At 46.7% G+C, this 17,801-nt stretch overlaps 1 protein-coding gene across 4 annotated transcripts in view; it reads left to right on the top strand.

Annotated features, from left to right (window-relative positions):
- Positions 1-17,801, top strand: part of CALN1 (calneuron 1) — a 157,491-nt gene that overhangs the window by 33,455 nt on the left and 106,235 nt on the right. For 3 of the 4 annotated variants that reach the window (XM_068656293.1, XM_068656295.1, XM_068656296.1), the window contains one exon: positions 8,298-8,422. In XM_068656293.1, coding sequence (XP_068512394.1) covers positions 8,298-8,422 — 125 coding nt within the window. The remainder of the gene's footprint in view (positions 1-8,297; positions 8,423-17,801) is intronic. The other variant, XM_068656294.1, reaches the window with a different exon arrangement.

Raw genomic sequence — 17,801 nt, 5'->3', positions numbered from 1 at the left:
GCTGTAAAAATTGTCATTATTGATATATTTCATGTTTATAATTACTCATCTGTGACGCACTCAGTCTGTTATGAATAATCCATTGTATATTGTTTTCTTAAATAGGATGCTTGCTCAGTGTGCTGGGGGTGCCAGCAATTGCTTCTAATAATGTCTTCATGTCTGATTTATGCATGTGAAATGAAGGCAACTGGACATGAGTAAGTGAACAGGAGCATGCTCAGAACACCGTCCCCAAGACACTCTTGATAAGCAAACACCCAAGAGTTGTTAGTGAAGGAGAAGCCCATTGAACAGAGCAGAGGAACATGTAGAAATGCATTACGGAGGGACTAGAGATGCACAAGTGACATTTCCTGGCTGTTCTGATGTTCTCTTCATCTCAGCTAAAAGCTCTGCTGTCCTTTTTCTCTCACTGACAGCAAGGACCTCGTTTCCCTGTGTGATGACACACGCAGGGTAATTAGTTCTGTGTTACCTTGTTGTGCCGGTGTCTCCCACTCTGAAAGAAATAAGCTAAGCAAGAAATCTGATATTTTTGTATTTAAGCAGTGTGGACCGTTGAAGGGCTGCGTGACATGGTCTGAAAAGATGTGGATGACGGCACAAAGCCTCTCCTGCACCACTGACCTGCGATGCGTGCTCAGCGTAATGTGTCATGTGCTGACTGTGCCCATGGCCCTGTCTCCTGAGTACCAGGGAAGCTGAGGACTGGGTGAGGGTGGGAGGAGAACTTTCAGATTGCTGGGAAGGGCATGCAGTGGCTTTGGTCTCTTTGGCAGTGTTAGCTGCATAGCTTTGGTAGGGAAAGGCAAAGCAAAGGTGAGGTAGAAGGAGGCTGGGACGATGCCCAGGGAGGAGAGCATGGCTGATGGTTCTATTCAGTGTGTTCTCATCTCGGCCTCGAGGCTGCTCAGTCCCTTTGGGTGTCTGCACGGACTCCTGGATTTTAAGGCCCAAGAGAAGCTGTGGATGCCCCATCCCTAGAGGTTTTCAAGGCCAGGTTGGATGAAGCCCTGGGCAACCTGATCTGGTGGGTGGCATCCCTGCCTGGTTGGCATCCCTGCCTGGTTGGCATCCCAGTTGGAACTGGATGACCTTTAAGGTTCCTTCCAACCCAAGCCATTCTGTGATTCTATGATCTGATTCTATGATCATGATTTTATGATCATCTCATTTGGAAAATGATGCGTCACAAGCCGTTAGATTTCACCCGGTTACCTCCAGCATTGAGTGCTGTAGCTTGCGCTTGGCTAAAGCACGTCTTCCAGCAAGACATCTGGTCTTGTCTGGGAGATAGCAATGTGTCGCTTGTCCTGGTAGTTTGTTCCAACGGTTAATCACCTTCGCCATTAAAAACTCTTGCTTAATTTCCAGTTTGCATGTTTATAGCCTCATCTTCCCATCACGGAAGCCTTTCACCTTTAGATTTTAAAGCTTTTTAGTAGCCTGCATTTTTTCCTCTCATAAAGCCTTACTGTGTCCTCAAACAATGTTTTTTATGTTTTAGTTTGTTTGTTTCTCTGTTTTTGTTTGTTTATTTGTTTGTTTGGCAGTGCCTGCCTGATGCACACTACCAGTCCAGCCTCCTTGTAGAGGAGCCGTGCCTATAGAAGGGGATGGGAGGCTGGTGCTCACACACCACAGCCTGCCAAGGGCTAAAAGCTCCATTTCCAAGACTGCCTTTTTTTCCAGTTTTCAGGTGAATTTTAAGAGGAAGGGGGAGAGAGGAAGGTTTGGGTTTTTGTTGCATTGTTGACTTTTCTTTTGCTTTTTAATGTCAGCTTTCAAAGACAGCTGTGGTTTATGTGAAATTGGAAATTTTGGACTAACCATGGCTGAACTCCACCCCTGCAGCCAGAGGTAGGGGGCTGCAGAAATGGCAGAAAGTGGGAGAAGGAAGACAAAAAGCTTGGGATTGCTGGCTGTGAATGGGTTTGGAGACTGAGAAGGTTGTGTGAATGGATGAAATGCTGGTGAGTTGGTTGTGACGGCAAGTTTAAGCCTGTTTGGGAATGGAAAAGCATCTTTATACCCTTTTCTGTGATGTGCTTGCCCTGTGGGTACGGAGCTATCAGGTCACTGCAGCCCTCTCCTCCTGGCGGTTTAAGCTGAGGATCAGCCTGGGCCATAGTTAAAAAATAACAAACAACAACTGTGATTTATAGCTATCCCACTGTGTTCTCACATGTTCAGCATTCAGAAAGAAACGTGCATTATTTTATACTTGACCTGGCATCCTCAGCTCTTCCTTTCTGCCATGCAGGATTCAAAGGCAGCTGTGCAGCTTCAGTTGTTTAGCAATGTGATGTTTTTAAAAGTGACCTTCCTCTTCTTCTTAATTGTCAGATATTCTGGAGAAGGTGGAGAGTGCAAAACCATCTGAAGTGCCTACCGCTTTGTAGTTTTCAAACCTGGAAGTTTGTGGCTTGTGAAGTGCCTCTGTGGCACTACATCCATTAGGCTTGTCACTCAGAGCTTGTTTTCTTCATTTCAGAGGACTTTTTCCATGGTTACATCCTTAAATTCTGAACGTGGCCCAAGGTTTGTAAAGTCCTTTTACCCACTATCACCATGGGGAACTTTATTGCTAGTGTCCCAACCCAATATCAGCCAGCAAAGGGAAGATCTTTATTTTCTTGGTCATTTTCTGAAATGGGAATATTTTCTTAAGCTAATGCAAATAAATAATCTCATTCAGCACAAATGCCACGTATTGTGTGGTTAGGATGGGGACACATGGCCAGAGCTGGAAGTGGTCCCTGGGAGCCAGCTTTAGCCTGTACCTGCATCACCACCAGCAAATGCAGGGTGCAGCTCATGTGCATGCACGCTGTGGGTTAGGGTCTCATGTTTGCAGTCTTTATATCCTCGTAAAAGGTGTGGAATGAAACTGGATGGATTTGCTCTATGAAAATATTACATAGCACAGAGTGTAAATACAATGTCTAGCTTCTGATTAGCAACCCTGCTCTCAGAAGGTGGGATTAGTCCTGTTTGCCAGAACTAGAAACAAAACCCTTTCAGAGGAAGCTTTAGGGCTCATTTGCACTCACAGCCCAATGATTTTGCATTACAGTCTGAGGAAATTTGGCTTTCCAAAATGGCCCGGTGTGTTTATTGCTCTATGCAGGCTGCAGCAGCAGACCAGGAGTGGGGAAGTTCTTGTCTTTCTCTTCCTGCAATAGATCTGCTTGTATATGGCACAAATGTTCTTTTCCATGTGTTTTGGGGGGATTTGACTTTATTTGGTATCAATAGCCAGAACTTCCTCAAAGACTTTCCTCCCTGGAAGGATCTATTTTAGGGCTTTCCTTTTGAGGCTCCCTTGCACCAGACCTTATTTTTCTCAATCCCAAGGCGCCCTTCCAAGACCCACTCATATTGATTTTGTAGCTACAGAAAAAGCCATCTGCCTGAGCACGCTTTTCATTCCTTCGTCTCTTTACACACCTGAGTTGAGACTGATTAAATAAGACTTCTGCATTTTATTGTGGGAGCTTAAATCCCCACACCTCATTACAGAGCTCTTGATGTGCTCCCCTTCCCCACATCCTCAGAGTTTCTCCCTGCGCCAAAATGAGATTCTTCAAGCCCTTCAGGCTTTCCTTTGGTAGCTCGGGCTCATATTTTACTGGAGGTGCCAAGTTTTTGCACAAAATAATAAAAAAACCCTCTCTCTGAACCTATTGTTAGCAATAGCAAACGCAGGTGATAAGGTACAGAGTGACTTAGTGCTCTTCCTAGCAGAAGGATTTTGCCAAAGCCACGTGTCTGCAACAAAACGCTTGACTTGCTTTCCTTTAAATATATTGGCTACAAGCAGAGACGTATGGATTTAGTCCAGTGCTGTTGCTCCCATGCCAGAGAGCAGGGGCTGGCTGCATCCCTCAGCTGTTGCTGCTTGCCTGGGTGAGAGGCATGGGCAGCAGGGAAAGAAAAACAGATCAGAATAGTAATGAAGACTCTTTGGAAAGATGCTGTTGTCCCCTGTCTGATGTGTTATGCCCGGAGCACAGAGGATTAAATTGCCCAGGAATTTCCCAGGTGGTACATAGGACTCTATTTGCTTTTCCTTTTGGATCCAGCTAAAAAGTGTGAGTTATTACACAGCCTGCCTGGAAAGATAATGGCAATCATTCAGCTCTGGGGAAAAGGAGGGACATTTTTGGAAGTCACCACTCTTATTTGCCTTAGATGTTATAACGTTGCTCTGTCCAGGAAGAAGCATCATTATTGCCATTACTTCAGATGATGACTTTTATAAGGATTTTTGGGCAGAGTTGTAAGACTTTACAACTACTGTTTTGGTTTCCCTACCATCCAGTTGCTTCATGGGTTTTCTATGGATTCCTGTATATTTTATCCCTATGAAAATGAACTTTACACTATTGTACTGCACGTGTGTGCTTGCCCACCCATGTGTGTGTTTTCACATACCATCGGCTTGAATCCTCTGCTCAGCTTCAGCCAGATTTATGGGAGAGATGGACATCTCAGTCTTACCACATTCCCACCAGTCCTCACCAGCATTGTTTCTGTCTGGTCAGTGGTTGTGGGGCTGGTCAGCATCCAGGATGGGGCGTTAGCCCAGGTGCCATACAACTCCCTGGGCAGCAGCCCAGACCCACCAAATTACAGCTGAATACAGAAGGCAAATACATGGTCCAGGCCAGGCAGTGCAAGTGATGTATGTCATGAGCCTGAGGCTGTAAAACCAGGATCAACCTCTGGGCATCATTTTGTGCTGTATGTAGGAAGAGGTGGGAAAGAGGTTAGCAAGAAATCTTTTCCAAATTGGTAACTACCAGGGGACATCCAGGATCGATACAAATTGATCCCGATTCCATCTCGTTCACTGATGCTTAAGCTAAACCTTCCAGTTTAATAGCTGTGTAGATTTTCAATTGGGTGTGAAAGCCTTTTTAAAAAACATATCACAAGAGCTGGGGAAGAATGCAAACTGGAGTGAGTGTAGACATGTGAGCATCGTGTAACTGCCTTTTTTTTTTCTGATGGAAAATTGCTTACGAACATCTTATAAATTTCACAAATGTGGTTGTGCTGAAAGGAAAGGCTGGCAGTGCTGCTGCCGGGCGTTACGGGGGATGTAACCTGCTGGTGAGCTTGGCGCAGACACTGAAACCTTGGCAAGGTACCATGGTAACATTTCCATACACACGTTTATGGGTTCTTTGAGTTTTTTTTTTGGTTAAATGTCAATGTTTTCATATTATTCAAGGAGATTTTGTTGCTTTGAAATCCCACTATGCCTGTGAAACCTCTTTCAGTCTGCAATGTGCTTTGTGGGAAATGTGTCTGTTGGAGACAGGGAGCAAACAATGCTGCTTACCAGTGTCCTCAAGGTCATGTACAGCTCCGTAAAATGGGCAAGAGCTGGGGCATCTTCCCTGCACCCATCCAGAGGATGCGGGTGTACGTTGTTGCAAATTTAACACATTGAAGTAGGAGGAAGTGCTCAGCATCCTGAAGATCAGCATCACTGCCAGCCATGCAGCTGGGATGGGCATCACCGTGGTGCAGGGCAGTCCCATCATCACCAGTTCGTTTATGGTTTGAGTTTGCTGGGATCTCAGTTGGCAATAGATGGGGCAGCTGCAGGCCAGCTTAAAGTTCCTATATTTCAAACACAGGCCTTTTGGCTAAATCCAGAAGTAATTTGGACCAAGCAGGCTGTGCTAGGACAGACCTTTTGTTCCCACACTGACATCGGGCACCTACATATTTCCATTAGGCTTTTTACATATTTCAACACATGGTGCTTTGCAAAACATGATGCTGTGCTTTGAGCTCTCCCATGGCCCACACCTTACGATGCCCATTTCTGCCATTTTCTCCCCCTGTGCAAGTTCTGTGCTGACAGACGGGTCCCATCTGCAGGACCCTTTGTGCTCTTGAAGGGTGGCTGCATGTCCTCCTGTGGATGTCTGGCTCCGGAGCTGCTGCTGGGCTGGCTTTGAGCATCTCTTAAAGCTGGAGGCAGGCTGAGAGCTGCTGAATTCCAGCAGCTCTGCAGGGTTTCTGTTGAATAATCTTGGCGCTTTTGAAAAAATAATATACCTAGGTGGTTGAATTAAATCCAAAATCTCTCACTCTGGGATATCATGGGTCCCACACGGTATTAAAATGCATTACTAGATCCCAGGTGGGGGCTGCTTTTAGGTACTTCAGCCCTCAGGGGAAATGCTTTTTTTTTTTTTTTTAGTTTTGTTTGTTTGTTTGATTTTGTTTTAATGCTTGTAGAAGCAGGAGCAATTTCAGGAATGCTTTAGTGCCCTGAAATACACTCCATGCCCTTCCTCTGGCCATGGGTGAGTCCCGCGTGGGTGCCGGTGCTGCCACTGCATCACAGCCGGCCGCAGCTCATGGGCTCATTGCACGCAGCTCCGCCTGGTCTGCTGCAGGCGATAGATTTAAATCTCTCTTTAATTTGGTAGGGTTTTGAAAAGCAATGTAATTGCTTTTACATCGGGCTTGTGATTATGGAGAGAAAGCCTGGATCGATTTCTGTCTGAATGCTTTATGGTGGGGCTGGAAGGTAATGAGGGTGGCGCAAAGTGCTGGAAGTGTCTCTCCAGCCCTGCTTGTTGGGATCCAAGACAGCACCAAAGCTGACATCGGCCGCATGTCGTTCTGTGGGAAGGAAAAATCGCTGTCTTTGTGCAGAGCAATATGTCAGAGTGAGCAACTATCAGAATGAAATACATTAATTGGCAAGTGCTGGGAAATTACAGATATGCTTAATGAAAAAGAAAACCTTGTTTACGGTTTCTAATGTGCTGCTGAAGAAACTGGCTCCCAAATAAAAATACTTAAAATTACGATTAGGATTTATTTACATAATTACTGTGAGAGAGATTCTAGGGACGTGCTAAGCAATGTGAAAGAAACCTCATGGCTTTTCTTCCCTCTCCGCTGTCTCGAGGTTAGTTTGCTCTTGGTGAGTCTATTAAAGCTTTTACTAACTCAGTGAAGCAACAAGTCATTTGTTGCCGAAGTGGTACTTGGATGTGTGTGTATATTAGATGTGTATGTGTATATATATATCTGTTTTATTGACTGTCGTGGGAACATAAGGCTGTGGAAGAGCCAGATCATCTTCGTAATTGTAGTGTTGGCTAGGGAGTGCTGCAGTAGGTGGTACTTACCTCTTTATAGCCAAGAAACCTTGGTGTCCTGGCATGGCTAGAGTGCGGATGTCCTTGGAGCTTGTTTCTGAAGGGGCCACGTCCCCTGCAGGTGTGAAGGAGTGTGCTCTGCCAAAGCTGCCGTGTAAGCGTATATTTGTGGTCTGCACTGAACCACGCAGCCTGGCCACGCTCCTGCCATGGTGGAGACCCACAGCCAGATCCCTAGTGGTGCCTGGGTGGCTCTGTTGGCTTCTCTGATTTAGAGCTGCGGGAACCCTACAGTATAAAATGCAATAGGCCCATGATGGGGCTTCGCTGATTGAAACCAGCCAAGGGTATGACAAATCTTCCTCTTAATATTTCAATTGACTTTGGCAAACTTGCCTCTTTCTTGTGTATCCTAAATCAATGTGTAAGTGCTGCTGACAGTAATTTCCACTTTTGTCTGTGCAGATGGCTGCCCTTCACTAGGCTGCGGTGTTTATACCTGCTAAGTTTGCAAACAGTTTCCTGCTACAGTCTCCCAACGAGCAGTATTTTTTCTTAGCTGTCATATTTGTGAGATGAAAATGTTCTTTGTTGGGCCCTGCTCGAATGTGAATTTTCTTCTTTCAGCAAGGGCCACTGAAGTCTGGATTGGAGGCACTGCTGCAACGTGTGTCTTGCTCAGGGGCTGATCCATCCAAGGGGTCCCAGCGCTCCAGAGCAGGGTCAGATGCTGGCGTCCAGACCCTTCATGACTGTGGAAATCATGCTGCTGGAGCCTGTGGCTTTTTAATTGCATGTCAGTGTAGACCCCTATGCACTATATAATTATTATCAAATACTATATCTCTATGCTGAAAGCTGCAATATGACTGTTAAAGACTCATATTTTCCTAAGGCACCACTGCTCAGTCTCTGCTAACTCTTGCCCTGCATAAAGAAGCTGCTGATTTTTCCCCCCTGATTGTTTAGCTCCTGTTTCAGACCTAAATAAAATCTGCAATCCATCAGTCATGCACCCAACTTGGGTGCACGTTCCCTGGTGTAGGATTCAGAAGACTGGTCTGGCTGCTCCTTCAAGGCAGGCTACTGCACTGTTCAGAGAAAGCAATGAGATATAATTAAAATAAACCTTTCTCTTCCCTTTTCTCTTGTGCCCAGGGAGAAGATGCCATTCCACCATGTAACAGCTGGCTTGTTGTACAAAGGCAACTACCTGAACCGATCGCTCTCCGCCGGCAGCGACAGTGAACAGCTAGCAAATATCTCTGTGGAGGAATTGGATGGTGAGCAATGTCATTGCTTTTTTCCAAGGGGGCTCAGAACTGGAAAGGCTTGTTTTCACCTTCTTGGTAGCATTGCCATGCAATAACCTGAAAAGTGCTCTCCCCTTGAAGCAAGGAGTGAAAGGCAAGTGGGAAGTGAGATGGCTCAGCAGATCTGGGACAAAAAACAGTCCCCAACCACAGTTATGTTTGGAGCTGAGGGCTGATTTTAAACTCTGATATTGTCCTTCTGCCTAGAAATAAAGCAGTTTTAAAACAGTAAGGCTGCTTTTTATTGGCAAAATTGGTAAGAGAAAAAGTGGAACTAATATGTTTGTATTAAGATGTCTTCAGCCTTTCTCCAGGAACCTGCAGAGCTGAATCTCTCTTCCTGAGCAAGTCTTCTCATTTGCTTTGTGCCCTTTCAAAAGGGAGGCTTCTCTCTGTTTCGCAGTGTAACAAGATGCTCAGAGGTGGCTTGTGGCTTAGGAAGCTGGAAAGAGCTTTAAAATTCCCCTTTCCAGGTCAGTGATTTGGAGCACAGACCGGTCTCAGACTGGCAAAGGCTATCAGGAAAGTCGTCCACATCTGCTGCCTGTAGGATCTCCACCATTTTTCCCCTCTGGAAGCTGGTGGTTGCTTCTCCCTTCTGCCCTGCAGACGGGATGTGAGGCCAGGTAGACTCCCAGTCTGGTTCGTGGCGGGAAAGTCTCCTTTTCTAGACAATTTGTGGCTCACTAGGGTCATTTCTAAGCAAAAGTTAATGTTGTTGACAGCTGGTCTTTGAGGGCTGTGGAACAATTCGAAGCTTTTGGTTTGCTTCCCAGTGGACATTTGGTACAAGCCATGATCATAGCCAGCGTTCTCGGTGGAGAACTTGATGAGTAAATGAGCAAGGGAATGGTGCAAGGTGGAAACAGCCCTTCCAGGACAGGTTGGGAGCATTTTGGCAAAACAGAAAGCCAACATTTCTGCCCTCCGTCCCTCATTTCACCTGCACTTAGTGAATCAGACTTCAGTTTTCAAGCGTTTTCAACTGTGAACCTTCAGCTTTGGTTTTGCAAACTTTGTAATAACTTACCTAATGTAGAAGCAGAATGCTCTCAGAGTATTTGTCACTGCCTCTCTTTTTCCCAATATGTATGTGCAGAAAGCATTTCAGGTGAGATGAGTCGTGTGAGAAACCACTTTCAGTGCAGCCAAGCTGGGACCCAAGGCAAACAAGGGTTTCAGAGGCATCTTCTGGGCACTTCTCCCAGCTTACTGGAGCTTTGCTTGAAGGTTTTGTGTTTTCTAACAGAAGTGAACTGGCTCTGCTTCTGTGTATCCTTTAGCTGTTGTCTCTGTTCAGGATGAGAGGGGTTGGCTGCACACAGACAGGACGACATTGGACGAGGTCTTGTTTATTTTAAATTCAGAGAACAAAGGTTTCTCTGCTATGCCTACCTGATTAGAGCACTTCTGCTATAACTGCCTTTGAGATTTGTAGACAGATGTCAAGAGCTGATTCAAGTGGCATCAGGGCTGTAGCCCACACTTGTGGTGATCCTGTTGTGAGAGGGAAACTCCTCTTTGATTTTTTTCTGTTTGCATGGAAAAGGTCTGTGTCTGGATGTGGGAAGAAAGGTCACACGCAGAAGCTCAGCCCCATTCCCATCCTTACCATGTCTCCCTGCTGTCTCCCCAAGCCACGTTGGGTGGTTTGCAAACCTCTGCAGCCCACTCAGCATCACCGTCCCACTGAAATCTCTGGGTTGGGAGCAGCAGTGTGGGAACCTGCCTTCCCCGAGGAGTAACCAGCGCTCGAGACACTGTGGGTCATTGCCGTTAATTAACAGCAAATGAAGTGAATTATGCGTAGAGGAGCTGTCTTTTGAGCAGGCAGTGACCAAGTCGCTGCTAATGCGAGTGCTGCATCCATTTAATTTGGTCTGTGCCCTATTATAACTGTGCTATTGAACGGGAGAGCAGCAGATTTCATTCATGTCTGCTCACAAAGAGTATCCCCCTCGTTCTTCAGGAGAATGGTTAGAGCTCTTTAACTTATCATCCATTTATTCTCTGGCTGTTAAGCACAGGCTCCTTGTTAGAATTTAGTTATATTTTTTCTGACAGCCTTTTGCTTTACAAACACCTATTTTCAAGGGCTTTATATCTTTGCCACGAAGATATGCCCCAGTTCTTAGCTTAGCAGAGAAGAGCTCAACCTCAGGCCATTTTTTTTCCACCTGTGAATGCAGAAGTGGCACTGAATTCATTCACATCCGCTAAAGCCGGAGCAGCATAAGATACTGGAGATGTTTTTCTGTGTGCTAGCTAGCAGAGCACAGCCTACCCATTGGAAATCATATGTAATATTAAGTTGGCAGTCGCTATCTTACTGGATTTGTCAGTAGTACTAGATTAGTGCCCAGCTGTGCTGAAGGTAGCACTGCTCACTGTCCAAACCCAAAACAGAAATAGCCTTCCTGTCTTTGAGCATGAATTATCTCAGGGTGAGTAACAAAATGTTCTTCCTTGAGAAGTTAATGTCACTGTATGGGAGCTTTGTGGATATATTAAGCTGTGATAGCTCTATGCCAATAACATATTTGCATTTAATCACATAGGCTGGGAAAGAGGTGCCAAATTCCCTGTGGTTTCTTTTTCAATGAGATTTTGATCCCAAGGGAGTCCCAGTCTATTGACAAATTCCAGTCACACGCATTAAAGCATTAAAGGTTTGACGCTCTTCCTGGGGAAGTCAATAGGAATTTTCTATTATGCTCCTGTGCACTTGAGGCTCCTACAAGTGTCAGTGTATTTTTTTTTTTCCCAGCTGTTTTTTTTTTTGTTTGGTTGTTTGGTTGTGGGTTTGTTTGTTTGTTTGTTTGTTTTTCATGTCTAGCGTTGCACATCTCAGTGCTGTTTGCTTTATGAAGGATTTCTGCAAGCGTGAGCTCTGGGCTGCTGCAGGGAGAAGGTGCTGCGCAGCCTGACTGGGACACAGCATTGCTGCTGCTGCGTGTCCCTGCAACACATACCAACAAATGCCATGTGTTTGCAGCCTGCGTGCGAGGTATGAAGGATAATATGGAGATCATGAAATGAAAAATATTTCTGACCTCATGCAACGTAACGGGGAAGGAGCCCAGGTATTTTGGTTGAACACTCGCGGTTCAGAGCAGTGTGCCTTGGGTGCTGCTCTGCTGCTTCTCCCACTGGTTATTTTCCTCCTATGAAAACTTTCCCAACTTGAATCAGCCATCTGTCAGCTTCAACTCTGCTCTGTTTTTTTCCATCCTGCTTTAAATACTATGCTGGCAGCAAGGAAAGAAGCTGGAGAGATAGCAGGTCACTCTGCTGATGGCTTGTCTATTCCTAGCAGCGGTGTTTGCTATTTGCAGTGCTGTAGTAGCGTGAGGGTTTTTAGAAGCTGTCACCGTCACAAAGGGAATTAACTCACAGAAAGCTATATTAGGCGATACTTAACTTTGTAACACCAAGTAAATGACGAAGTTGAAAGTGGCAGGCCATCCATAACCTGTCTCTCAGGGACCATGGAGTGTGGTGGGATCTCAGATGAATATTATTGCCATATGCTTAGCGACTTCTGGGCAGGAGATTACAAATTAGGGCTGGGAGGAACTATTTTGCATGTAGCTTTTTGGGCTGTTGTTGGTTGACATAAAATTGTGGCACAGTTTGTGCATACTCTGTGGTTTCCACATTCCTTTTAAGTCCAGCTTCTGTCTTCACGTTGCAAACTGCTAGGAGTATTTTTAATAAAAAATGGTGGATGGAAATCATCATGTCAAGCTTGAGTCATCCACCTCCATAGGCACTATCTAAAGGGTATTGTCAGGAGGTAAAAACATTTCCATAGTAGGAATCTGACAAATATCACCTGAAGGAAGGCACATGCATTATAAGTAGTCTTTGCAGAAAGTGTCTGTGAAATGAATTATAGTCAGAGCGCTTTGCAGAGGAAACCCAAATGTGGACCACAGCAGCAGCTATTTGTCCAGAAAGACATCATGACAAATCCTTGCATGACCCAGATTTTTCTGAAATCAGCAGTCCCCATGTGGAAACGAACCTTGCTGTGTGGCAGCAGGGAAGTTATTGGCATCTGGTGACTTAGACCAAATAGGAACTGCCCCAGGTGGGGTCTGTGGTACCTTCAAGGTTTTTTCTAGGTTGGGAGATGTTTTTTTTTTTTGGTTGTAGACATCAGGCTGACCAGCCTGATGCAGTCCTTAAGGCTGACACCCTGAGTGGAAATGCCAGTGTATGGCTTTGCCTGTCTAAACTGGAGATGTCGGCAGAGCATCCCATGAGGTGGGGACAAAACTTCATGAGTCTGGGGTGCAGTAAGCTTCAAGGCAAGAATCTAGGGACTTTGATATCATTATAGTTTATACACCACATTGCAGGATGTGCTTTACCTGGTTTCTGCCTCTTTCCTGCACCCCCATTCTGCCACCTGCAGAAGGTCTCGACTGGGTTGCTGTTTCCTGGGCTTCTGTGTAGAAGTCAACAGAGAGTGGCTGCAGAGTACATTGGAAAACAGCTCTTGAGATAATTAAAGGCCACGGCTAAATGATGCCCATATGGATTTTAAATTAGTAGTTGGCTCCCGCATGCCAATAAGGCAGTCAATGACAAGTGGCTGAAGGTGTGCTGGGGCTGCAGCTGTTTCTGGAGTCCCAGCAGCACAGCGAGGTGGTCGGTCAAGGGGCTGGTGGCACACCGGGTAAAACAGTCACACGTTGCCACCGCAGCCATGCTGTGCTAGCCCTGTCTCTGAAAATAAGGCCAAAACCAGGGGTGTTTACCCTCTTGTGATGTCTGATATGATGGTCCTTGGATGATACAAGTCCTGGAAAGAGAGGGACCCTGATGCTGCAGAGTGCTGTTACCTTCTGGTCTCAGCTGGGGGTTGTTTAGTAGAAACCCCATAAGCCACAATGACTGTGGCTGATCCAGATCCTCTTTCACTCCCATGTTATCAGGACAGCTCAGCAAACAGTCTCATGCATGCTGGAGAGTCTGGGTTGCCCTGCAGCTCCTCATATCTCTCTCCAGCTGTCGATTTTCTCCGACCTGTTTGTGAGCAGGGATTTCAATCCCGCTGCTGGGCACAGGAGGTAGAGGGGCAGCCAGGGCCCCTCCAGCCTGGCAGCCAGCTGGCTGCTGTATGGCAGAGGGGCACTGATCAGCTTGGATGTCCCAGGTGAGGTCAACAGCGGTTGGGAGCAGCAGTGTGCTCGAGGAGGGAAACCCAAAGGGAGAGGCATTAGTCACTTGACTGACTCATGTAGCAGCAACAAGGCTGCGTCTGCTCCGCTCGGCTTTTTGCCCATGGAAAAAAAAACACTTCGGAGAGTGGAAAGAGAGAAATAAGGGGGGGGGGGGAGGATGAGCATACTGGTAGTGAGGCTGGAGATGCAAGGACTGTGCTGGCATAGGGGAAATAGCAAGGGGGAGCCATGCTGGGATGCACTATAAGCCGTGGATTTGCACATGGGTACAGGTTCTCTGAGACCCCGCTTCAGTGTAAGCTCTGCGAGCAGCCTGTTAATTAAGTGGATGAAACTGTATAAAGCTTATTTTCTCTTTCGCAGAGTTCTGTTTAAAAAAAAAGAGGCTTATCCACAGTGTCTCCGTTGTGAGTGATCATGGCTGGAAATGGAATAATTTATGGTTTATATTGGGCTTTAATAGTGTTTCGTGTCTCTGAATATAAAACTGCAGCATCACTATGCAGATTCTTCTGTGGACAGAAGCAGCTCTATCTCTGACTTCTGCTGAGCTCCTTCTGCTGGTTTTCCAGTTATGTATTTTAATTACAGTGTGGGGTTTCTTTGGGACGAGGTAGTTTCAGGTATGAAGTAGCCTGCATTTAAAAAAATCATAAAAATTGGTGCAGTATTAATATTCTGCATAGTATTGTTTTATTGCAAGGTGCAAATTTGCTCCAGACTGTGTGTGTCCAGAGGAGGAGCAGAGCTGCTGATGGAGCAAATGCCCCAGGCTGTGTGCTGGCTTACCCTTGGTGAGCTTCGAAGGAGTTCACAGAAGGAGAGATTTATACTCATAATGGATGGGTGGTGCACAAGAGATCTCCTGTGCTGCCCTTGTGAAGTTTTTCCCCCACTTTGCACAACGTGGCAGCACATCATGCATGTCCCAGACAGACAGTTGTCTATCCAGCCAGCCCCCAAGTCACCAACCTCTCCTATCTGGACTCAAGGAAAGTTTCTTCAGCCAAAATGAGTGACAGTTCCCACCCCAAACAGCCAGCAGGGTGCTTGGACACCCAGAGTGGCTGAGCCCAGGGAGGTCTGGCTCTGTGTTTCACAGAAGAAACTCTCTTGTGGGTTTTACCTGCTGCATTGCCTTAGGGACCATCAGGGCTTGCAGGCCAGCACTGAGTTTTCTCCAGCACCTCAGCAAGACTGAAATCCTCAGGAGAGAGGTGGCAGAAAGCTATGGATTGGGGCAAAACTTCAGAACAGAAAGTATTTCTCCAACACATTACAGCCCAAGCCCTACCCAGAGTAGCAGGTGGATTACCTGGTGGGACAAAAGTGTTTTGGGTGTACTTTTTGGGAAGGGCTTGCAGAGGCTCTGTTGTCCCCATCCCATGTCCCCTCTTCCTGGGGCACCAGGACCATGTGGCCAAAAGGGGAGATGTTTCACCTGATTCCCCTGCCCCCAAAATACAGGACCAGGCATCAGCATTATCTCCAAGGGAAGAGTCCTTAAAGCAAGGGAGTATAAATAAAATGAGGTTGGCTGCCAACAAATTACAATTACAGGGACGCCATCTGGACAACAATTAAAGAGATTGTTTGAACTCCAACTATGCTGACATAGTTATGGGAACCGGCTGGCGAGCAAGTTATTAGTGGTGGAGACTCAGATACCCTTGGTTTGGACTCGGGGGTTTCTGGTTTATTGTAGCAGAGGATCTTTAAGCTGGATGAAGATGGTTTTGGGAAGGGGGCTGCAGGCTGCGTCTTCATCCATCCCCTTCCAAATCTGCTAGGTTGGCTCCTGCGGCTTGTTCTGGGCTGGTGCTGCTCAGGCTGCCTCAGACGTTTGTGCTCACGTGCGCGCGGGCCCCTCAGTGCAGTAAGAAAACGTTTACTGCCTGCGTTGCCCCGGGCCACGGAAACAGAGCAGATTCAGATCCAGAGCTAAGCATACTTTAAAATGCATTTAAATCTTGCTCTGACACGTTTATACAAATTTTAATATGGATTTTTTAATTTTTCATGCAGGCTTCTCAGCCAGATCATTAATTTTTCAGGTTTCTTTACTCCTTTGCGTTAAACTCCTGGCTTTGGCAAGTCACTTTTGTATCAGTAAGTGTTGTTTTGTGGGCTCAGAGATCTCATCCTTACCTGTTAGCTTATTGCTTCAGAAACGTACTCCCTAGGCAGTGGCTTCTAGCTGTCAATGGGAGGACGGGGATCAGGGTAGGGTCACGGCATCCGAGACCCCTGTGGGGATGTCACGTAGATGGGACCAGGAAGAAAAGGAAAACAAATACCATCTTATCCCTGGTTGCCAGCTGTGCCCTGTCTGCACACCCCATCAGACACTCACCTCTTCTTTCTGGTCCATCTCGGTGGCTTTTGGGACTGAATAGGGCAGGCAGTGCTACATTAGCAGAGCTTTCAGGTTGAAGCTCTCTGGGAATGGCTTTTCCATCATGGAAATGGGAGTGATGATGATGCTTTATTGACCTGAGCGTCTGAGCATCTTGACTGTCTAGCTTCTTCCTGAGCACAGGGAAACCTCAGATCTGCAGAAACTACAGAAGCTCTGGAGAGTCAGAGCAATTGGTCCCCATCTGCAAATTAAACAGGAAGAAATGGCTCATAAAAGTAACTGCACAGAGGCATGAACCCAGCCTCTGTCCTGGCTTTATGCTGCGTTAAACATCCTGACCACGGCTCAGTGTTTATCTCATTTCCTGGGCCGTCCTTATCAGCACTGGACTCAGGGGGTGATGCATGGCTCTCCAAGGGACCAGAGAAGGTGCCAAGAGGGTGATTTGGAAGATGAACAGCTCAGCATGCCGGTGGATCCCCGCAGCACCAACCTGAGCAAGAGGACCTGAGCACTGGTCCTGATGGTGCCAAGTGCAGGAACAGGATGGAGCCACGGGAAATGCTGGACCTGAGGATCTTGTGAGCACTGTTGGGCCTCTGCTGACACAGACCATGTCTTATAGTGAGGCCTCATGTGTTCCTCCTTCAATTACCATGATACTTAAGGATTTGGATGTTAAGGTGATGATCTGCACGTGGTCCATGTGCTGTTTTTGTGGCATGAGGCTGTAGAGTATCAGGTGCCCCTTTAATTTGCAGAGGTTGATATTTCAGCCTGGCTGTGTTGGTTCACTGTGTCTTTGAGCATGTTACATTTCATCAAGCTGTAGCAAACTGCAAGCAAACCTTGAATCAATTCCCTTGCCTCAGTGGAGGCGGCCACCTCACCAAACCACGAATGTCTGCAAAAAGCGTCTGTTCTGTACTGCGTGCAAGTGCTTTCTGGAGAGGAATGTTCAAAAATAGTTTTGCCCACTAAATAATGAGTTTTAGGAGTTAGATACCTGGACTGACAGACATCTATTTCTAGTTCTTCACTGGGATACTTTGGCCATCGCTGATGTTTTGTGCCTCAGTTTACCTAGCAGCAGTGGGACTCATGTAGGGAGAGGAGAGTGATGTATCTGCTGCTATTTTGGGTGCTGCAAGACCTCTGATCAAACACCATCTATGGATCCCACTCTCTGTGAGCATTGGCTTTTGCTTTGAGCCCCATTCCCTATGTTCCAGTGCCTGTGGTCACAGCCGGGTGTGTTGATAACTGGGGGGGACTGGCATGGGGGAACGCTGACTTGCCATAACAATAAGAATATCACAGAGAAAAACTCAGTGATCCAGAGAGTATTTCAGCTGGCTCTTTTGCACATGCTGGCTTGAAACAAACAGATAGAGATGGATTTATTTCAAATGCAGCGCAAAGCAATACCATGTCAAGGTGAGCGGCTCCACCCTTGGTTCTGCTGTTGGGGCACCTGCTTGGTGGTACCAGGCAGCAGCCCTGCCCTCGCCTGCTGCGGCCCCCATCCTCTTCCCCTGCTAACGGGAAGCTGCATTTATCTTCCTGAGGAGCAGGCGAGTGGCTTGGCAGAGCGAGAAGTCACTCGGTGAGGTGCAAGTCCAGATGGGTGGCAGACTGAACTGACACCAGGAGTTACACAGCCCTAGCAGTTCCCCAGCCCTATTCCTCTGGCTCTCTGGCTGCCATGGGGGGCCAAATGTCAGGGAAAGGAAGCAAGGGCTGTTTGTTGCTTCTCCCTCTCTCCCCATGTTTGCACTGGGCAGTTGCCTGAAAATTC

The sequence above is a fragment of the Anas acuta genome, chromosome 19, assembly GCF_963932015.1.
Source record: "Anas acuta chromosome 19, bAnaAcu1.1, whole genome shotgun sequence".
Taxonomy (NCBI): Eukaryota; Metazoa; Chordata; class Aves; order Anseriformes; family Anatidae; genus Anas; species Anas acuta.
Note: the sequence above shows the minus strand (reverse complement) of the source record. Positions and strands in the feature narration are given on the sequence as shown.